The 22,108-nt window shown below is 46.6% G+C and overlaps 2 protein-coding genes across 8 annotated transcripts; one reads left to right on the top strand and one right to left on the bottom strand.

Moving 5' to 3' along the window:
- Positions 1 to 1,694: 1,694 nt before the first annotated feature.
- LOC146678054 (histone-binding protein RBBP7) lies at positions 1,695 to 11,684 on the top strand. 2 transcript variants are annotated; one of them, XM_085385527.1, is made up of 12 exons: positions 1,695 to 1,853; positions 3,782 to 3,926; positions 4,011 to 4,156; positions 4,426 to 4,599; positions 4,685 to 4,800; positions 5,398 to 5,558; positions 5,641 to 5,767; positions 5,863 to 5,940; positions 6,030 to 6,106; positions 6,212 to 6,269; positions 6,524 to 6,634; positions 11,093 to 11,684. In XM_085385527.1, the coding sequence occupies exons 1-12, from the start codon at positions 1,838 to 1,840 to the stop codon at positions 11,162 to 11,164; spliced, it is 1,281 nt and encodes a 426-aa protein (XP_085241653.1). In that variant the 5' UTR covers positions 1,695 to 1,837; the 3' UTR covers positions 11,165 to 11,684. The 2 variants fall into 2 exon arrangements, with proteins under 2 accessions (XP_085241653.1, XP_085240907.1); XM_085384781.1 differs by having other exon boundaries at positions 4,423 to 4,599.
- A 2,298-nt stretch (positions 11,685 to 13,982) lies between these two features.
- On the bottom strand, positions 13,983 to 20,930 carry txlng (taxilin gamma). 6 transcript variants are annotated; one of them, XM_085381051.1, is made up of 12 exons: positions 20,881 to 20,930; positions 20,196 to 20,297; positions 18,736 to 18,844; positions 18,233 to 18,380; positions 17,796 to 17,887; positions 16,865 to 17,035; positions 16,592 to 16,786; positions 15,826 to 15,945; positions 15,668 to 15,742; positions 15,458 to 15,550; positions 15,290 to 15,385; positions 13,983 to 14,505 (listed from the first exon to the last, which is right to left on the bottom strand). In XM_085381051.1, the coding sequence occupies exons 3-12, from the start codon at positions 18,826 to 18,828 to the stop codon at positions 14,176 to 14,178; spliced, it is 1,413 nt and encodes a 470-aa protein (XP_085237177.1). In that variant the 5' UTR covers positions 18,829 to 18,844; positions 20,196 to 20,297; positions 20,881 to 20,930; the 3' UTR covers positions 13,983 to 14,175. The 6 variants fall into 6 exon arrangements, with proteins under 6 accessions (XP_085237177.1, XP_085236521.1, XP_085237766.1 ...); XM_085380395.1 differs by having other exon boundaries at positions 20,811 to 20,917; XM_085381640.1 differs by lacking the exon at positions 20,881 to 20,930 and adding an exon at positions 20,382 to 20,774.
- Between the last annotated feature and the right edge of the window lie 1,178 nt (positions 20,931 to 22,108).

Raw genomic sequence — 22,108 nt, 5'->3', positions numbered from 1 at the left:
GCCGGTTGGCGTCGGGACTTTGACCCTGCTTATAAAAATATGGGAGTGTTTTTGTCTCTGCCAATCAGGAGACTAAAATGAATCATTCTGACATCAAAAACTTTTTCTTGTTTTTGCTTTTTTTCAAAACACATTAGATGATGATGATGATGATGACCTCCTGGGTTAACTCACAGAGACTGAGGTAACTCTGCAGATGACCTGGTGGATGCTCAGAGGTCAGCGTCATGTTGCTGTTAGCGAGTGAACCTGAAGGAAACGGACGCCTCTGTTTCCGTTGGCTTGTCTGTATTCCCGAAGGTGACCTGGACCGCGTCCACCCTCAGAGGAGACGGGCGGTGTCATCTTTTATTTTGAAGTTGCCAAATCCTCCTTCGACCGAATCAAAGACGACGCCTGACCGCTCGGTCTTTTAACTCCCGTTGCCTTTGCTTTGCTCCCACTCCTGTTGTCATCAGATATAGACTGTTTATTTTCCCACGGCGGGTCGAGACATCCTCTCTGCGCGAACTCGTCTCTTCCTCTGTCGGTGTTTCTTTCCGATCTTTGTTAATGCTCGTATTTGGAACATGTTTTGCATTTTAAAGGTTTGTAATTTACTGTAAACTGTTTTTGCTGTTTATGGACAAAACTTTTACAAAATAAACTCATTGGAATGCAGAGCCCGTCTGTTTCCTGTTCACACTCACCAAAATAAAAGCACCTTTCTGACCTCCTTGGCTGTCTGTGTTACTGAGGTCTCACACTTCTGCCTTTGATTTCAGTCTTTTCTTTTTTCCCTTTGGTTCCAGTGTACGTTTACTTGCTTCAGTTTAGTTTTTTGGTTTCAGCCAATCAAAATGAGACATCCAATCAAAATTATAATCCTAAAATTACACAAATTAAAAGAAAATAAAAATATTTAAGCTCTGTTTAAACCGGCTTTTTTAAATTCATTTTTGTGTGTATGGAATGATCTTTTAATAGCAGGATCTGTAAGTCTGCTGTAGTTTGTTCACAGGTGTGTTAAATGTGCATCAGTCACACCTCAGAGCTGCTTCTCTGTGAAGTTTAACTCTTTATATTGTCACATTCATCAGAGCTGCAGAGAGCTCAGCTGCTTCTTCCTCTGGATTATAAAACCTTTTCCCGATGAACATCACAGCATCTTACTGCTGCTTTTTCATCCTTCATCTGTTGGATTAAAGAACATGAAAAGCAGCCACAGGTGTGATCTCAGCCTGTATTCAGGTTTACTTAAACGAGACCTTTATTATCTGAATATCTAATAACGGTTCACCTTTTGGAGCAAAATTTGGTTGATTTTAGGCGAGATGCTGAGTACTTATACTGTGAGACATTATAAGACCTCCAGTCAGAGGCAAACTGCTCACTGTCTGTTTTGTAGGCCACATTAAGAAAATAAAAAAGTACATTTTTCCTTGTACATTTTCTGTTCCTTCCTCTTAAAAAATACTGGGGTTTTTTTCTAATGAATTTGCCAGTTTCTTGTAAATCTTGTAAAGTGTAAATTTGATATTCGACCCCGCCCCCACGTGACACCGCCCACTGTACTGTTGCCTTTGGTCCTGTGCCCATCACCGTGGTCCTGGTACTCCGCTGTTTCTGTGTTCTCTTTGTTTTCGATGCGCATGCCCTGTCTGCGCAGTCTGTGCACAGCGCTGATCCCCTGTAGTATGCGCGCGCTCACGCATGCGCAGCGCTCCTCCGTAATCCGGCGCTGAGAGGGAAGGACTCTGGGTTTAGCAGCGGCTCCCCCGAGCAGCAGTTTTAACAGAACTCCCGCCTTCCTGGATTCTCTGCCGTCCGGCTCCGAGTCGCGGGCAGAGTTTGGACGATGGCCGATAAAGAGGGTACGTTTAACGGCCGCTGCTCGGCGCCGAAAAACTGCTTTGGCCTGTTTTCCGAGCGCGCCGCTTTGTGCGCGCAAACTCTGTTAGGGTCTCATGTTAGCATCACATGCTAATATCAGAGCTGTCAGCGCGAGCTTTCCCGGGTTTAAAGCCTCCGTTTTTAAACACGAGCGCGTTTGAACGCCCAGTCTTTGAGTTCGGTATGACGTCAGATCTCCAAACTGACCCGGTTTGACGTTAATGAGCTGTTGCCTCACCACGAACAGCAGCTCCTCTTGTTAGTCAGCACGCACACAGCTGGAGTCTGTTTCCTGCACGTGAGGCTGGTCAGGACTCCTTGAGCAAGGCACTTTGACTGAACCCCAAACTGCTCCAGTCCAGGTCCACTCTGCTTCCCCGGTAACGTTTCATACATGAAAGTGCTGTGAAGGCGGCATCACGTGATTATTAATCAGATAATCAATCAATCAGATTTTATTGTCAGCACCTTTCAGTCCGGTCAGAGCCGACAATAAATCAGAGTAAAATCATTATGCAGTAATAAGCGATTTATAATAACTTAAAAAGAGCACAAAAGCAACACTTTCAACGTTTAAATAGTTTGAGCAGATTAAGACTACATTTAGAAACTAATTCAGTAAAAACTAATGTGTTAAGAAACGAGGCAGATGCATAATAAAAATAGAGTAAAATATACAGTAATTTGACTACTGTAATGAGTAAATAATAATAAAATAACTGAGGTAAAAAATGGAAACTGCTTATTAAATCAGAATTTAAAATACAGTAAAAGTAAACAGTAATCCACAGGCTGACTGAAGCCTGGAGATGTTTGAGCTCAAAGATTTCAGGTATCAAAGTCTCCAAAGGTGTTAGCCGTGCAGGTCGGAGCTTCATACCTCTCCTCTTGGTCCCAGTGACGAGTCGGGCAGCAGAGTTTCGGTCAGCTGGTGTAAAGCCTCCTTACTTTGAGCCGACAGCGGTCAGTGAAAGCATCAGTTCCTCAGAGCGTGTCCCAGTCCTGCCGGCTCTTCTCCCAGATCACGAAACACCTCACCACATCTCTAAAGCTGGGACGCCGTTCAGAGGAAGCTCATTTCTGTTGTTTGCATTCTCGATGGTGTTGTTTCAGTTGCTGCCTGCAGCTCGTGGTCACAGGTGATCAGGTGATGGTAGAAACCTTCACAGGTCTCTCCTCCTCACAGCAGGCTGATCCATCACTGGGCAGTAACACTCGGGAGCGATGCACCGTTATATTGTCACCAAAGTGCTTGCTCATAGGGGGTCATATGATTGTTGGCTTTTTCTCTGTATCTATTATTGTACGATCTACTGTACAATATAAAGCGCCTTGAGGCGACTGCTGTTGTGATTTGGCGCTATATAAATAAAGTTGAATTGAATTCCCCTTTTCTGCGGGAAATTCCGCAGAAAAAGGGGAAAACTCCAAAACATCAGCAGGATGGCATCATGACATAGACACAGACTTTATTTCATCCCACACTGGGGAAATTCACTTTTCACATCAGCAGAAGGGACACGAAGAAAAGGTGAATTAAAGAAGTGTTTGAAACATTAATAAGAACAATACTATACAGTGTACAGATGATTACTGAATACAGTAAAATACATATAAGAAAAATCTAAAGCACAGTGGGAGTGACGATAATTCTAATGTGAGATTTAACAGCTGATTTGTGTAAACGTACTGTGTTTCGTGTGTTGGACGATCTGATTGGACCAAAACATCTTCATCTTTTCTATACATACCGTTATTTCTTTTTAAAGAGTTTCTCTTATTAATGTCTTTTTAAGGCAGTTGTAAAAATGTGGTCAAAGACTTGCAGAACAGGAGCAGATGTCTGCAGCTCACATACAGTCAGGATGAGACGCGTGTACCTGTGTCTCACCTTGTGGTCTCTCTGAAGTGTACGACGATGCGGTGGAGGAGCGGGTCATCAACGAGGAGTACAAGATCTGGAAGAAGAACACGCCCTTCCTGTACGACCTGGTGATGACGCATGCGCTGGAGTGGCCCAGCCTGACGGTGCAGTGGCTCCCGGATGTCAACAGGTAAAAGAAGGCTGCTCAGGTGTGTGCGAAGCTGCTGCTTTATTGGCTAGTTATGGTGACGGTTCAACTCGGCGCTCTCCACAGGCCGGAGGGAAAGGACTACGCGGTCCACAGGCTAGTTTTAGGGACACACACGTCAGACGAGCAGAACCACCTCGTTATCGCGAGTGTCCAGGTTCCAAACGACGACGCCCAGTTTGACGCGTCGCACTACGACAGCGAGAAAGGAGGTAAGGAAGGGCATGTTTATGTGCTGGTTACAGTTACTTCCTGTCTGAAAGGGAGGGGTTTAGCAGATCTGTGCACTCACACTGTGTTGTTGTGTCTCCCAGCAGGTACGTTGATGCTTTGTTCAGGTGTGCTGAAGGTGCGCCACTCCCACAGGTAGCATTAGTGTTTTAGCGTGCCGCTGAGCAGCTTTCGGGTACAGTAGGTCAGGACACGGCGGTCATGCCGCCGTCACCTGTTCCTCTCCATCTGAGTGTTGTTGATCTTTCAGAGTTCGGCGGCTTCGGTTCCGTCAGCGGGAAGATCGAGATCGAGATAAAGATCAACCACGAAGGCGAAGTGAACCGAGCGCGCTACATGCCCCAGAACCCCTGCATCATTGCCACCAAGACTCCCACCTCCGACGTGCTGGTCTTCGACTACACTAAACACCCGTCCAAGCCAGGTGAGGTCGCCGCCCGGCTGCTCGCTACATGCTAAAATCAAACGCCCTCACGCATCATGACGAGGCATGTGTGTGTGCGTTTCAGATCCCAGCGGGGAGTGTAATCCTGACCTAAGACTGAAAGGTCACCAGAAAGAAGGATATGGCCTTTCCTGGAATCCAAACCTCAGCGGCAACCTGCTCAGCGCCTCCGACGACCACGTACGTGACATCATCGTTTAGCTTCAGTACACGAACTGAAGAAGGGTCCCTGTGAGGGTCAAGTTTAAGGGTTTAGAAGTCACACAGGCCGACAGCAGGACATTACCAGGATGCTCAATGTCAGATTTCAAACTAAAATACCTAAAATTCTTTTATAAAAGGCCAGCTTTTCAAAATAAAAGCTTCCAGTTTCTTATTGGATGCTGTCAAGACTTTTGGGACTTTCAGAATAAAGGCCCTTTTAATTTTAAAAAGTTGATAAGATCAAAAATATTTCTGTCTTTCATCAATTTTCCAAGGAAAAAAATTCCAGAGCGAAAGTAGCAGGTGCTTCTTCCGGTGAGCCAAACATTTCGTCCCGGTCACGCGGTGACGTACAGAAGTCGTCTCGTTATTGCTGCTCAGTCCCGTTAACGAGTGGATTTTCCCCCTGATGGTCACAGTTGACACTAAACTCTACATGTAGTCATTCAGAGGAATAAGAACGATCGTCTTTGCTTTTATCATCTGAAGACAAACGCAGTTACGGAACAATTAAATATTTCATGTTTGTTTGCTCATAAAACTTCCACATGCCCCGCCTCCTCTTCCTCTCAGACCATCTGCCTGTGGGACATCGGGGGCGGTCCAAAAGAAGGGAAGATCTTGGACGCAAAGACCATCTTCACGGGCCACACGGCGGTCGTGGAGGACGTCTCCTGGCATCTCCTCCACGAGTCACTTTTTGGCTCCGTCGCCGACGACCAGAAGCTGATGATGTAAGTGATCGTTAAAGGTGGTGGTTGTTTCTAACTGTGCGATCAAACCTGCTGGCTCTGACCCGCCTCCAACCATCCTCAGATGGGACACGCGCTCTAACAACACGTCCAAAGCGAGCCACTCGGTGGACGCTCACACCGCCGAGGTCAACTGTCTGAGCTTCAATCCCTACAGCGAGTTCATCCTGGCCACCGGCTCTGCCGATAAGGTAGAGGACACACCCACCTGCTCCTGTCATCGTAAGAATAAAGTTTTTTCTATTACTCGTATATGTTGAGGTGTGTGTGCTTTTCTTCCTGTCAGACTGTTGCATTGTGGGATCTGAGAAACCTCAAACTGAAGCTTCACTCCTTTGAGTCACACAAAGATGAAATTTTCCAGGTGAGACCTGAAAGTGTTTGTGAGGCTTCGTCGGTGACTCACACGTGATCGGAAAAATGATGGCGAGGCCTTCCTGTCCTTTTTATTAGGTACAATGGTCTCCTCACAACGAGACGATCCTGGCATCCAGCGGCACCGACCGGCGTCTCAATGTCTGGGATCTCAGGTAATGCCTCGCTGTCAGGCGGAGCTTCAGATCAGGGCGGGGCTTGAGACAATGACACTAATGTATTTTTATTAAAAATACTGATATCGATTTGTGTCGTTTTAGCAAAATTGGGGAGGAGCAGTCTGCAGAGGACGCTGAAGACGGCCCGCCAGAGCTCCTGGTAGGTGATGATGTCAGCGTCACGTCTTTAGGTGACACTCGCATGTCTTTATTCTGATCACATGATCATGGCTGACCTAAAAAACAAACATGTTTTAGTTCATTTTGACCTTTCGATGAGACAAGTGCGCTTACTCAGATACTGTGACGTAAGCAGAGAGTGTTCGAGTGCTTCAGGTGTGATCAGCAGGTGCATCATTTTCCTGTCAGAACAAAGCCCCGCCTCTCTAACCTGTCATTGCTGATCTCCATCAGTTCATCCACGGCGGCCACACGGCAAAGATCTCAGACTTCTCCTGGAACCCCAACGAGCCCTGGATCATCTGCTCGGTGTCTGAGGACAACATCATGCAAGTGTGGCAGATGGTGAGCGCGCACGCACACAGACGCACACAGACACACACAGACACACAGTGTGTGACGGTAACAGATCAGATGAAGTGGTGGGTGATGCGACAGCAGCAGCTCGGAGTTCTGACATGGAAATGTCATTTCGACTTGTGAAAGCCGACTTCAGGAAAACAGAATATCGTTTCACTCGTGCCAAAGACCAAAACATCTGGAAGCTCGTTCGGAGATGTTTCAGAAACGGTGTCACGAGCACGCCAACGGTCGTTTTGATTTCAAGAACATCAGAACGTCGGCTGTCTGATCCTCCAAACAAAGATTGATTTATTTAAACCTACTCGGGGTGCGGTGATGGTTTGCGAGGTTTTGGAGGGAGGCTGAGTGTGATGCAGGATCCGTGCTGAAAACTAACAGAGACACTGGGAATGTTGTCTTACTGGAGCCGTCCCGGTTGTAGCGTTCAAGGTAGGGCTGGGCGATATGGCCCAAAATCAATATCACGATAAATTGAGCAGTTAACCTCGATAACGATAAATGGACGATAACCACCCCAAGTGCCAAAAAAAACAAACGTTTTTTTTGGAGGGGGGTTTTCATTCGATGGGGCTGTGGCAGGCAGCATAGTTCCTCCAGTTATTTTGATAATATTATTCCCCCTAGACCTATTCATTGCAATTATATTATTACCACTTTAAAGGACTGTAAAATGTCACTGAAAATAAATGAAGACAATAGTAGTAAGTACTTTTAGTGGTTAAGATTTATTAACTGAACAAAATAAAAAGTGTAGGATACAATATGTAACCATGCTCTCTAAAAAATGTGTATCCCTTGTAAACAAAATAGTTTAATAATAAATATGTTTCACATTGGCTATTCACAAAGTAAACAATGATTGTGCAAATGTAATGCCATCATGGACAAAGGCCTATCTCTGCTAAGGCCTTGAGGTACTATAACTTGTATAACTTGTAAACAAATAATGTCACAAACACAAATGTCAATTGAACACAGAAAAAACTATAATAAATACTAAGCACTGCCATGTGACTAGTGAAAACTATAAACTGTTAAACAAAAACATTAAATAGTGCTGTTTGCAAAAAACTTCAATAGAACACTGATAGTTAAAATTAAGCAGGGCTTGAACATTTTTTTTGTTAACAAGCGTCTCCTCTTCCTCCTCCACCAGCTCTACCTCCGTCGCTGCTGCTTCAACATTTAAATCGTCCTCCATTTGTTCACCCGTGTCTCGTCTTGTTACAGGTAGTAGAGTCATGTAACTCCACCCCGTCAAGTCTGTAACGTAGCACAGCGTCTTAAAGGGACATGAACATCGCCAACCTGCACATGCCTTTTCTTTTTTTTTAAATACCGAATTTACCGACATGGGCAAAATGACATCGATGAGAGTCATAAATTTCGGTAACGATAAATTTTTGATATATCGCCCAGCCCTAGTTCAAGGCCTCGATCGGCTCATCAGCTCCGTGGTCACAGCGCTGTAGCTACTGTGCATTCTGGGCTGAGCTGTGCAGCGTCACAAAGCTTTGCCTCAGTCGCAGCTTGTGGGTCCTCCAACAGGACAAAGACACAGGAATGGCTAACAACACAGCAGTGGACCGCTCTGAGGCGGCCGTACGAGCCCTGATCCAAATTCAGATTGTATTTGTCGCATACAGTACGACAGACCAGATACATGAATAAAACTAAAATTACAAATCAAGTATAAAATGAAAGTTAAAAATCCAAAATAAAAAGGTGCAAATCAGCAGACGGTGATATGAGATATGCAGAGTCTCCAGTCCTACACCTGGTTCATTGCCCGAGTAGCCTGGAGGAAGCTCCTCCTCTTTCTCTCTGTGTTGGCCTTATTGGAGCGGAAGCGCTTCTCTGACCTCAACAGTGAGAGTCCATTGGTGGGGTGGGAGGCGTCTTTCAGCATCTTCCCGGCTTTGGTGCTGCACCACTTGGTGTAAATAGACCCTGTGCACAAGAAAATACTAACTTCCTGTTTTAAGACCGGATGTAAAGTTGTGCATTTCCAGTAACTTTATTTTGCGGTCAATTGCTACTGCGAAGATGGACTCCCAAACCATGTCCAAAACACAAAAACACAAAGATCGCGTTAAGTTACAAAGAGCAGAAGATGGGAACGCTCACCATTACTGTGTCATAAAAAATCAAATGATCAGTTTTGACGTTTGAAGAGTTTAGATCGGTTGGTTGTTTACGTCACTCAACACAAGCAGAACTGCATCACTGCAGCAGAAGCACATCTCTGCATAGTGACAGTTCTTATGATTTAAACAGGCAAATGTTCAATCTACAGGTGAACAACAGTGAAAGCCAGATGTTTCCCCCGTTGTGTCGATATCAGTCCACACCTACACAGCATGTCAACAAACCGTGAAAAAAAACCACAGAAAAAAATAAATGAATGGTTGCTGATCAGGGTTTCTATGCATTAGTATTTACAAAGGGTATGTTGTGACGTACCTTCAAAATTACAGCGGTCCCTCACTATAACGCAGCTGTGCTGTTTCACTCATTTCTTTTTTCATTGCCTTTTTTTGTATACAGCGCATTGTCGATCTCCTCCGTGCCATCTCTCCTATACAGTACAGTGTGACTCTAAAGACACTAACCATCGCACAAAAAGTTGGACTTAGGGATGGGTATCGTTTAGGTTTTATCCGATACCGGTGCCAAATCGGTACTTTTGAAACGGTGCCGGTGCTTAAAGAATGGAGAACACAAAATTGGTCCAAAAACCTCTCATGTTCAGCTGTTTTTTGTAAAAATATAACAATGTTAGCCTTTTCTGCAGCTATGGGGCATATATGGTATCACTCTTGGCTGGAAGCAGTGCTTAAACAATGGAAAAAACACAAACTTTGTCCAAAAACCTCTCATGTTTAACTGTTTCCCACTTTTTCTTTGATCATTTTAGCCTTTTTGGCCAGGGTGAAGGGAGCATCTGCCATCAAACAAGAGGACAGCCGCATGTAACTACGTCTGTGTTTGCTAGTTCACCTTACATGCATTAATGTAATAACGTGGTTAGCCTACTCAACGTAAATTACACACGAACAACATTAAGCTACTCACGCAGAGAAGAACGGCTGCTGCTGCATCATCATCCTCATCATTTCTGATACACTGGCAGGGCTAGGGGCCAGGGCTCTCCTCTTCATGTTTTTGGGGGATGTTGCATAACAGGCAACCCACCCGCAGTAGATGTGCTCGGTGTGAGGTCTCGCAGTAAGCTATCAAATACAGCGCATTTCTGGGCTTTTAAAAAAAAATGCTATGCGTCGCCAGGTGTTTCATCAGATTCGAGGTGTTACCTCCTTTGCACAGTATCACAGTATCAGCTTAAAGCACTTGTTGCAGGCTGCTGAGTTTGCATCTTTTGCTGTGAAGTACAGCCAGACTTTGACCGCTTCGCCTTGGGCATTTTTAATCTGTAGCTCTGCTCTAAAAGAACGGACGTACCTGGCCCCGCCTACTATCATCGGAAACGTAAAATGATTGGCTAGAAGTGTATCACAGCTCAGGAAAAAAAAGCACCGAAATAAAGCACCGAAATGTGCGCTGTTTTTCTGTCTGGTTACTACCGTTTATGTCAGAACCGGTGACATCATGGGACCGGATACCGGTACCCATCCCTAGTTGGACTTCTGATTCATAAATGTTGAATTCTCTGGCAGCGGCTCTACTCCGTGTTCTGGACCTGAAAACAGGGTTTGATCTGTGGTTTCATTCTATAATACTGGACTTATTTTTCTACAAAGGTTTGAACTTTGAGAGTTTAAAGAAGAGAGAAAAGTGAAAATGTTCATGCCTTCCTGAGAAACGTGTACAAAGTGTACAGTGAGGGGTTTTTACAGCCTTAAAACATCTATAATAATTGTAAAAAATAAAGTTGGCTACTTTGTTGAACAAGGAGTGAATAGTAGCAAATGCTAAGGCGCACAGAGTCTATAGACTGCAGGCGAGGGAGCTCTGAGCCAATGATGCGTTCGGAAGAGCGCACCACTCTTCGGCGAGCTCATCTGTCCTGCTTGGTGCTGTTCACGTATGAGGTGCAGATATTACCCGTCAGGATGCTCTGGTTGGTGCATGAGCAGCACAAATCCCACCTTTACCTGTGGAGCTGAAATATCCAGTCTGGAGAAACAACCCTTCAAACCCGAGAGCGTTTGCACAGCTGTGGACAGTTGGAGAAACCGCTGGATTGCAGCGAGAGCCTCAAAATGTTAATATGCATGTAAATATGAATTATGAAGGTAGAAGAAGGTCCATCATTGTGTCAGGCCAGTTTCAACAATGTCAGAGTGCAATGTTTTTAACATCGGGGGGGAAAGAGGACTGTTCGTCTGATGTTCATCAGATTCCTGCCGATCTCTCACGCCGCCCGTGTTGAGGTAGGAACTGCAGCGCTGCTTCTAACGGTTCCTTCCTTTCTTGCAGGCAGAGAACATCTACAATGACGAGGAGCCCGACAACACACCTGCGTCAGAGCTGGAGGCTCAGGGATCATAACCCCGCACAGGCTCCACCCCTGACCCCCACCCGTCCTCTCCCTCCCTCTGATTCATCTCAGTGCGAAAAGAGCAGCGCGGCGCGTTGGAGGCGTCTCGCACTCCGGCGCCGTCTCGCTTCGCTTCACCACTGCCCGGTACCCAAAAGCACCGACGCACCTGGAAAAGAACTGAAGTCCCTCTCGGGTGGGCGGAGCTCGATGGATTGGCTCTGTGTGCACGCTGTCGCTGTGAATTCATTTTAAAAGGGCTGACGGAAGGAAACGCAGCGTTACAGCATAGCTTGCTCCGTTCCTCCACCTGCAGCTCCTGTTAGATGTTCCCGAGTTGACGACGCGTCCTCCAAACAAACATTCCCGCTGCGTTCGCCTCCCGCTCCTTCGGTACTTCCTCACCCCTGCATTTGGCTAAATTCCTACACCCGAGGGAAACAGACCTTTGTTCTGTTACATGATGTGAAACTTTAGTTTTTGGTTCCTGCACCTCTGATCGCAATAAAGCTTTTGTAACTTTTCCAAAAATGCGTCTCAGCAATTCTTTAAGATCCGGCCTCTAGCCAAACCATCAGCTCCTGTATCATTTGTGCCGTTATGAAAACAACGACCTGATCAACATGAGGAACAAACAGGAATCAAAGAACAGAAACCAGCAGCGCTGCAAATTCTACAAAACGTTTATTGAAAAGCGAGACAGACTGTAGGAACACGGTAACGAGGGGTCGTTAGTCAAACAAGAAGCTCTCCAAAGCTGTGACGCCTCTTTGTTCAGTCTCACCTGCAGAGGTAGATTCTGACATTACCTGAGAGTCAGAAAGAAGAAACGTGCCGCAACCTTGGTCCCCAGCGTCACCACCTCCATCCTCCATGTACAGTCTTTTAAAGAGGTCACAGGTGAAATCATGTCGAACACAATCCGTTACCTGACAGGTCCAAACACTGATCATGTGACTTTATCTGGCCCCTTCATTATGCGTGTGTGGGGGGGAACAAGTTCAATAAAAACAGAACCGGTGAATCTGACGGGTCCAAACGCTCCTTCAAACTTTCAGCGTTGCTGTTCTCGCAGCTGTTTCAATAAAGTTTAACGTTCTCGATAAAAGGTCGTGCTGAGGTTTTGTGGTGGGCGGAGACAGACGCCATCACCTGACAGGAAAAAGATGAAAACGGATCAAACTGCCTCAGTCATTTGGGCGCTGCTGTGTGGTTTGAATTACAGATGTGCAGCAGGAGAACAGCGCAGAAAGCAGCTGGAGCGTTTTTTTAAACGACGGCACATCAAAAAGCCGAGAGCCTCATCCGACGCCGGAGACGCTCTGAAACACGGTCGACACGTCGGCGGGACCATCGAGGGTGACCCCGAGTTAAAGTGGACCTGCTTCTGCTCACTTCCTGTCGTGTATTTCCTGTTCCTGCGTTGTGTCCTTCATGTTAAAGCTCAGCTGCTCTAAACAGTCTCAGTTTTTTTCTACTCTTGAATCTGGATGATGTCACAGAGAGGTGGTGCCCTGTTTTTCAAGAAGCAGCCAATCAGAATGCTGTCTTAAAGTGGGAGGAGCTAAACCAGCCTATTTCAGCAGCAGTGAGGCCAGGTATGATATACAGAAGGATTATTTTGAATCATGCAAAGCTGGTCTGGTACAGTCCAAGAATAGAAACAAAATAGATCCACTTTAACGACCTGGTCAAAGAAAACTGATAAATGATGAAAAGGTGAAGAGAGATGAATGTTTGAGACAATTTCTTGCTTGATGACTTAATCCCCACAGAATGACCCGGAGCGGGATTTGACCCCTGCTCAGACCCAGGTGTTCCTAATAATATGCATCACTGACAGAAACCAACATTTCTTTTTTTTTTTATTCAGATTCATTAAAAAAAGAAAAATCACATTCAGCTTTTCTTCCAGTATAAAGATCACAGAGCCCATCATCATTTCCAAACATAATTTACATGAAATCACTTTTCAGAGGACGAAGGCCTTCGACTCTTCCTCACACGTGCACGCTCCTCAACACAAAACACATGCATGATCCCCAGAAACGTGTTGAACGGCTTCAAAGGAGAAGAAATGACACTGGTTGACCACAGGGGGGCAGCAAACAACGCCCAAAACTCATGGTTTGTATTTGTTTTTTTAAACACTTGACAGAGGCTGTCGTCATGCCGACTCGGTGCCTATCAGCAGGTTCAAAAGCGATCCCGCTGCGTCCCGATGGCAGCCGCGTGACATTAACGACGTGACGTTAAACTACAGTCACTTCCTGTTATCACCAGTTTTGTTAATGAAAACCAAAAAACATTTGTGTGATCAGACCGAAGCTCCTACATTTCAATAAAGTTCAAATTGAATCATTTTGATTATTTTTCTAAACATTTGTTTAAACGTGATCAGAGCTGCACCGTGGATCAGTGTCGCTGACTGTCCTCTGAAAGTTTCCTCTCACCTGAACGTGCAGCAGGTGGAGCTGCATCATGGTGGAGGAGACATCCACAGACACATTCATCATTAATAAAATTTAAGACTGACTGAAATCGCGGCTGCAGCAGACAGACTCAATCTGCTGGAAACACTTAGAACCAACTACACTGCGAGGTTCTGCCATTTCCCGCCCCTGTGGTCGGTCAGATGACCTCTGACCCCAGTCCCGTTTCCTCAGACACTCGACAGCGTGTCCGACTCAAATCAAAGTCATACTCAGGCGTGTGAGGAGAGAAATCGAAGGCCCGCCTGGAGGTTCCCTATGAAAATAAAGATCGAGTAGAAACGGGGAGTATGAAGAAGTGCCGATCGTTACCGTGGGCCACGATTTAGAGAATCTGATACAATCATTTATCACACAAAGAGACACGGCTTCAGCTTCTGTGTAGAAATCTGAGGTGGTCTATGTTAAAAAAAAAAAAGAGCTCCATCTCCACTGAAGATGGTTTTCTGGCTAGTTGTGGAACTAGGCTGGAGCTGCGTGAAGCCCCTCCCACCACGCCCCCTCACCTCCACGCAGGCTGCGAGGTGAGCTCAGTCCTGCGGCGTGCTCGCCGTCTCTGCAGGCTTGCTGTCACCAGGAGACGCCATCGGGTCTGTTTCAGGTGGTCTGAGAGCTTCCTGAACGGCCGCCGTCTCCGGCCCGTCACCCTGCGCCGAATCCTCCGAATCCTCTCCATCCTCGGCCGAAGGCTCTCGCGGCTTGGCCTGAGGAGATGTGGCGCTCCCTTTGTCTCCCTGCTCCTGGAGGAGGCTGAGTCGGTTATTCAGGTCGTTCCTCTCCTTCTGCAGAGCTCTGCACAGCCTCTCCAGCAGCTCCAGCTTCCCCTGCAGAGCCTTGAAGTGACCGTCACGCAGCGTTTTCTGCAAAACAACAACATTCAGTCAGGTCCAGTTTCATGTAGGAGGAAGAATCAGATGGATGAAGCTCCTGTGACATCACCGCGTCGGGTCTCGACACTGGCATTCTGACCACCATCATGCTGGTTTTCAGAGGCCAGAGATCAGAGCCTGGTCAGAATCAGGGTGTTCAACTAAAGGATGTCCAATTACAGAAAGCTCCCCTAAACAAGAGAGCCAATATAATTCACTACGAGTAGCCAAACAGTTAGCAGAGTGTGTGTGGGATCAACAACTGACTTCAAGTAAAAAAAAAGAAGGCCACGCCCCTAATAAAACAAACTTTAATCCAGGCGTGTTTTAGGAACGTCCTCCACCGTACAGGTGTAATAAAGGAGGAAATGATCCACAGAGACCAAACAGTTTGTGTCTCAGGCTGTAAACGTGCTTATTTCTGCTGGAAAGTTCTAACATGGGAGTCTATGGGGACTGACTCACTGCTGCCTCTGCTGGACATCAGAGGAACTGCAGCTTTTGGCACTTCAGCGTGGCTGCTTCTTTCAGCTCCCGAGTTCAGACGAGTGCACTCGAGCGTTGGACCTTTATGTTTTAAAGGCTGTGATGGTGCTGAACACTTGATCTGCGAGACACTAATCAGTCTGGCTCTCCTACGTCTGCTCCGGCATTTCTAAAGTGTGTGTCTGAAACATCTGAGGCCAAAAACGTGCCTCCATCTTCATTTTAGATCGACATCGGTCACTTTAAACGTTTCGAGGAAAACAAAACAGAGCCCACGAAGAAGAATCACCTCCTCTGCCATCTGCAGCAGCGCCTGGTTATTACTCTCCCATTTGGTCCTCCACTGGGTCGTTTCCTTCTCCAGCTTCTTGATCTTCTTGGTCATCTGCAGGCACACAGAGTTTAGAAACACAGACAGGTGAGCAGGTAACCGCACGCTGACACGCAGGTGACTCACCTTCTCCATCTCTTGTCTGAAGGTGGTGAAGACCTCGTTGCTTTTAGCCAGGGTGCTCTGGAACTCCTCGAACTTGTCCATGTACAGAGAGAGCTGAGAGACGAGAGCAGTGAGTAATGGAGACGATCCAGCTGACCTGTGTGTGTGTGTGTGTGTGTGTGTGTGTGTGTGTGTGTGTGTGTGTGTGTGTGTGTGTGTGCGTGCGTGTACCTGCTGCTTCAGCTGGGTTTCCTGCTCCTTCATCAGCTCACACTTGCGTCTGGACTCGGTGGCGTCCTTCAGCAGCTGCAGCGGCACAGACACAGTCTCTCAGACACTTGAGCTCATTTACAGCTGCGATAAAAACCAGAACAAACTGAGATCCTCACAAAGTCTCTCTCACGCTGCTGCTTCTCCTCCACTTCCTTCATCATCTCGGTGATTCTCTGCAGCTTGGCGTCCATCAGCTGCTGCTGCAGCTCCTTGTGCTTGAACACTTTGTCGATGTGCTGCAGAGAAACAACAGAAATCTCGTTTGCAGCAGGAGCTGAGTGACTGTAAAGATTACTACAAAAGCAACGTTTTTCTTGCTTCTCTAATCCCAGCCAAGCTTCTCAGGTCCTGGTTATGTTTCTCCTCGGTGTGCAGGACGCTGTCACAGCGAGTGACCTGAATGTGCCGAGGCGATGAAACCTTCAGTGTTGTCTCACTGCGACATGACTGAAGAGTAGATTTAAGACCGTAATTGTCTGTAAGACCTTTAAATGTGTATCTAAGACGTCTTAAAGGACCTTCGTGGAGGCAACGTATTTTCCATCTTTGGGAGATGAAGCGACTGCCTTGTTTTTAAGTTTAAAACATCTTCCACAATCAATTTATTTGACCATGTGTGTTGTGGCCAGAGTCTGGAGCTGGCGATGAGGGTCCTGGAGGGTTACTCCAACCAGAACCTGCAGCATGAGCAGAACCAGGATCACCTGCTGCAGACGTCAGTGTGCAGACAGAGTGTCACAACCAGGCCGAGTCTGTTGTGACACCCAGAATGCATTTCTGCCTTTTTAATGGCAGCATTAATCCTCTTCATAACAACCAGCGCTGACTTCATGAGCAGAAACAGACTGTTCTGATTGGACGGCAGGCGGGACCTAAACTCACCTCCTCTCGGAGCTCGTACTGCTCGATGAGCTTCTTGAGCTTCTCGGCCAGCTCCATGTTCTCCTGCCTCAGCTTGGTGTTGTGGGCGCTGTGCTGCTCCATCTGCACCTCGATGTCGCTCAGGGTCATCTGGAAGTGCAGCATGGCCTCCTTCCGCTGCTCGTCGTACTCCCTGGACCGCTGGGCGTTCTCCTCCTGCGGGGTTGAGGGGAGGAGTGACACCTGCACAAATGTAAAATGGTCCTCATCAGGTGTTTGTGGCGGCTGAACTACCTTCAGGGTCTTGTTGTGTCTCTGCAGCTCCCGGCAGAGACTCTCCAGCTTGCTGCGGGCCAGGATGGCCTTGCTGTGCTCCCCCTGCAGGTGCACCTTCTCCTTCACGATTTGAGACTGCTTCTTCTGCAGGGCCTTCAGCTGCTTCTGCATGCAGCGGCTCTCCTCCAGCTGAAAGACAGCAACAACAGAACAAACTGGGTCATTTTTATGTTTATGGAAACAAACAGGAAGCTGACGGCAGCGTGGTGTGTGTGGAGGCTTAGAAGAAACATGTAGCACCAAGAAGCCTGATCTGAAAGGGGACATCTCTAAGCCGTTCAAGTGTCACCAGTCGTATCCGAGTCAGTCAAACCAGGCTTCATGCCAGAATCTGACAACCTCCTCGTACTTTCTTCTTCTTTATGTCCAAGTCTGTGAGAGCTTCCTGAGGTCTAAGGTCACCTTTGTGTGAGATGGTGACGTGAAATCTGAAGCGTGAAACATCTCCATACTTTTTCCAGATGCCCAGCTTGTTGGATTCATTTACTTCTGTGGCTCCAAAAATACAAACTGAAGCTTTGTGATTATTTTCAAACATTACTGTTGTTCACACTGAGCTTCTGCTGATTATTATTCTGTGGGTGTCCACTGATCCACCCACAGAGCTCTGCAGAAATCCAACCAAACTACCACGATCGCTGCTGTCAGAGCGGGAAATGATCGGCCGCGACCACGACTCACGGAGGAGCTGAGAGCGTGTTCACCGTGTCGCTAAATCTGAATCAATCTGCTGCCTGTGATGTCTCTGAAACGGAGCGACTGAGCACGTGCTCCAGATCACACTGAGAAACCCAGACCAACACCACATGGTGACAGAGTGCTTCCTGTCACCTGCTCCCAGGTGTCGGGAGTATCTGCTCAGTGTCGGTGTGTCGGATTTGCGGCTCACCAGGTCGGCGTATTTCTTGCACAGAGCGGCCAGCTTCTCCTCGGGAGTGGCGAGAGCGTTCAGCGCCTGCATCAGAAGAACCACCTCCTTCCCTGAAACCACACGGAAGATCAAAACTGAACAAACCGGACCAACGAGGAAGAAACTGACATCGGGTGACACAAGAATAGAAAAGCTTTAACACAAAAATGTCCTGTTTGGTAAAACTTCCACTTCTCTGGTCTAAACAAAGAGCAGTCTAATCACAGCTGAATGATTCTGATTCAAGTCTAAATATGTGTCACAGTATCTGTGTGAGTGCTGTCAGACACGTGAAGCTTCACACGCTCCGTGTTGGTTTTATTCAGTTTTAAATTTTGTATGTAAATATTTAAATGTGATTCCTGAGGTGAGAGACGCATCCCGGCTGTTCAGTGCTTCTACAGTTCTGCTCGTACCAAAAGCTTTGTCCTCTCTGTTCTTCGCATCTCCGCCGGCATCGAGCTCCGCCTCCACCAGGTCGCTGGGACTGTCCTCTCGGCCTGGAGTCTCCCCCCTCTCCTCATTGGTGCAGGAGAGCCCCAAACCAAACTCAGACACCTCCTCCTAACAAAAGTCACATCCATCTATTAGACAGTTATCCTTTAAACAAGTTCTCTCACAGATCTCGCTCTGTGCAGACTCCGCCCCTCTGTGCTGGACTGCAGCTGGTGGTAATCTTTGTTCTGGTCTGAACTCAGAATCTGCAGCAGGTGGAGAACAAGGACTACCAGCTGCAGGACAACGCGGAGGAGATGAATTTCGTCCGCTGAGTGTAGAATCAGCTGATTATACTGTCACCAAGAACACGTGGGATTATTTATCTGACAGCCCAACTCTGAGGGAAACACAGAAACCTCCCACAGGTCACTGAACAGACATGAACAAGCAGCAGCACAAACGACGAGCCGTCCACACTCACCTGAGACGGGCTGTCCAGGTCGGGCGGGGAATCGTTGCCACCTACGATTCGTCTCGTCCCCACATCGAGCTCGCAAACTCCCGAAGTCTCCATCAGCGTCGGTCACGAGCTGAAGGTCAGAGCAAACACGAGATTACCACATGATGGAAGTCAAAGCACGGAGAAATAAAATCAATTATCTGACCCTCAAATCTGCAGTTGGGTTTACTGAAGAGGTCAGAGTGGTGGGTGGACACAGTGGAGTTGTTCTCATGTCTCTAATTCTGGCCAAGTCTGACATGTATTTCCATTCAGGTCTGCTTCAGATTAGGAAATATAGTTTCATCTTATTCACAATATCAAACAGGTGAGAAAGATTTCACACTGACGAAGAATAAACACTAAATCCACGTCGACATCACTCCAAATATTGTGAAAAACTCTGGGCGGTGAGCCTCGCCTTCCTGCTGACAACGACTGACAGTGACCTCAAACCCCTCTTCACCTGCCTCAGGTGTACAACAGCAGGTTGTGATTTATTCTCAGACAGGGTTGATCCTCTCCGACTGTGTGATTAAACCCACTGCTGTTGTTCCACGCGGGTAAATGCACATCACTTACCACACACTGTTTAAGCATCAACTGGTGTTCCAGGTGTTTATGGACCTCTGTTGGTGCTCTGTCCTAAATCCTTCTCCTCATTCAAAGTGTTGTTATAACAGAGACCAGCCACAGCTGCTGTCAATGTCAACAATACAACTTTACAATAAGTCTTTCTCGTGGAATAAACCCTAACTGCGTGAAATAAGCTCAGACTTTCAGCTCGGCCGCAGCCTGATGGCTTGAACGGGATGAAGAGGATGAGGAGCTCGTGCTTCTCCACAAAGACAGCAGGACTGTGTTCACAGTGAAACACGCGTGTGCAGCAGCAGCAGCAGCAGCAGGCTGACCCTGTACGCACGATGGTAACAGTGTGAGTTCAGTGCACACGCGCTGAATAAAACTTACACTCAGGCCTACAAACAGACCAGTTCGTTAGCATCTTTCCACTAATAGTAGCAGCTGATAGTTTAGACGCCCTGAAAACGTTCGGTGGAATACTTTAAGAAGCTTAAAAATCTCTAAAATGGACTTTATAACGTGTTTCAGCGGCGCAAACTCACTGAAGTTTACCCCGGGCTAGCAGGCTAGCCTAACCAGCTAACTGCTTTACAGCAGAAATGAGCAGTTAGCTTCCGACTGCCCGAGTCACAGAGTGCGAGCTGACCGCGTGAATGTGCAGGTGAACCTGTGAGCCTGTGTGTGACACCTTCAGCCTCTCTCCTACCATCAGAGCGGACTTTCCTGCGCAAACATGCTGCAGCCGCTCAGCTAGAGCTGAAACACTGGCAGCTACAGCGTTAGCTGTTCTGCTAAAGCCGACGATAAGAAACTTTGAGAGTCCCGCTAAAGAACCACAGAGCATCACCTCACCAGCCTACCTGCCGGGTTTGATGTCCGGTGTGTGGGGATAGCTCCCGTTTCTCTCCGCTCGGTTAACGTGTTTACAGTAAACACTGTAAGCTAACCAACTTCACCAAAGTCTAGAAAACAAGACATTAACGGGTTAATTCAAGTATAACACTACAGCCGGATTAAAGGAGGCACCCTTGGGCATTAAGAACCACCTAAAAAGATTTATTATCAGCTGCATGTCGGTCCGGATCAGCACGGTAACCGTAACCCGGACCGAATTTAAGGCGAGTCTTGTGTGACGTCCATCGGCGCGGACGGCATCCTGCTCAGGCTAGCTGCTCTGCTAAACTAGCATCTGATTCTGTCTTCCTGTGAATAAGTGTATCCCTCACGTGTCAGGTGTCACCTTTTGGATTAAAGAGCGCAAGTGACAAACTAACACCGCGCGGAAATGTAACGCGCCTTTGGAAATTAAAGCCAACATTAGTTTACTTCTGTTAGCACGGCTAACCTGAGCTAGCAGCCAGACTGTAGCTAACCCTGCCTGCTAACAGCACTGTACAAACTTTACTTCGCCAAATACTATTTTTTTTCCCGGTTCTCGTCAAAGCTTCGCATTCAAGCTAATAACCATACCCCACCTAATCAGTTTGAATCCGCCCGGAGCGTTAACAGTGGGGCAGCCGTCGCTTAAACACCTGGAGCGGTTACCTGTGTGTCCTCACCGGAGATGAAAGCAGGAGTCAAGCTGCCATCAACCGACGAGCGCAACATCCGGTGATCTATTTTTCAAAATAAAATCTCCTCAAGTTTAAAAAAGAAGCCATTGCCTCTATGGGGAAACTCGTCCTTTTTCATCAGATCTGAGATGTGTCACTGTGGCATAACAGAAACTGTGTAACTGACCGTGGAGTGGGAAAACTTGATTTAGAATTACTTCAGGGTCCTTGTGCTTGTGAGACTGGTGATAGCGCACATCTCTCAAGTTTTCTGTTACGCCCCTAGTCTAGGCGTGTAGAGACGCACATAAGGTTGGAGGAGAGAGAGGCAAGTACCCGCCCTGGTTCCCAAGCCAAACACCCGAAACCAGCTATGAGTAAAAAATGTGATTTCAGGGAAGCATAGCTCCAGGGTGAACCCAGGCCAAAATAATAAACAAAACCAACTAAGTCCCGCCAGAGGAAACTAACTAAACCCTAAGAAAGAAACATCACAAATTTTGTAATTTTTAAATTATAAATAACAATATTTCCAAGTAGTCATCATCTGCCAGTCTATACGTTTTTTCTGGGGGTCTTGTTCTCATGTGGTTTTACAGTTTTTGAAATATGTGCATAAAAGGCAACTCTCTAATTTGAATGTGGCGTCCACCGCTCCTATTTCCGGTGTTAATCTGAGCAGCTTGATGAATCTAAAGTCGAAACGAAAAGCAAAAAAGCCCCGAGAGATTTTTGTTTTTCAGGGAGGGAGGAAGATGAAACTTAGCTTCTTTACAAAGATCCGTACAGCCAAATAACATAACGGACCTCTCTTCTTGTTTATTAAAAAAACAATCTTTATGTTGGAGTTTTTCACTGACGTTAACTTATTTTTATATTTATAACAACAACAACAATACAAAAATATTATACTAATATTATACAATACATATATATATATATATTTTTTTTTTTTAATGTATATTAATATTATACAATATTAAACTAATAATACTAATAGCGATGATGATATATAAGAATGTCCCATTTAGGAGCTGCTGTGTTAAAGTGAGTGAGTCCAGAATGAGCTCAGGACATCGAGAGTTTGGTTCAGAGAAAAGGAGTTAGTGGCATGAGAACCCTGACTGAGCATGCGCAGAAGAAGTTTCACGTGTGTAGTTTGTTTCTGATTGACCTTATCACTGTTTCACTGAGTTGGAGGAATGCTGGGGGGCGCTATT

This window comes from Rhamphochromis longiceps, linkage group LG1 (assembly GCF_057381845.1).
Source record: "Rhamphochromis longiceps isolate RC_006_pf linkage group LG1, R_longiceps_female_GT1.1, whole genome shotgun sequence".
Lineage (NCBI taxonomy): Eukaryota > Metazoa > Chordata > Actinopteri > Cichliformes > Cichlidae > Rhamphochromis > Rhamphochromis longiceps.
Note: the sequence above shows the minus strand (reverse complement) of the source record. Positions and strands in the feature narration are given on the sequence as shown.

Excerpts from the sequence above, each read along its gene's own strand:
- LOC146678054 (XM_085384781.1), top strand. Across the intron at positions 4,600-4,684 it reads TAAACACCCGTCCAAGCCAG|ATCCCAGCGGGGAGTGTAAT; the intron begins GTGAGGTCGCCG and ends TGTGCGTTTCAG. Across the intron at positions 6,635-11,092 it reads TCATGCAAGTGTGGCAGATG|GCAGAGAACATCTACAATGA; the intron begins GTGAGCGCGCAC and ends CCTTTCTTGCAG.
- txlng (XM_085381051.1), bottom strand. The coding sequence starts at position 18,828 with ATGGAGACTTCGGGAGTTTGCGAGCTCGATGTGGGGACGAGACGAATC. Across the intron at positions 17,036-17,795 it reads GCAAGAAATACGCCGACCTG|CTGGAGGAGAGCCGCTGCAT; the intron begins GTGAGCCGCAAA and ends GCTGTCTTTCAG. Across the intron at positions 15,551-15,667 it reads AAACCCAGCTGAAGCAGCAG|CTCTCTCTGTACATGGACAA; the intron begins GTACACGCACGC and ends CTCGTCTCTCAG.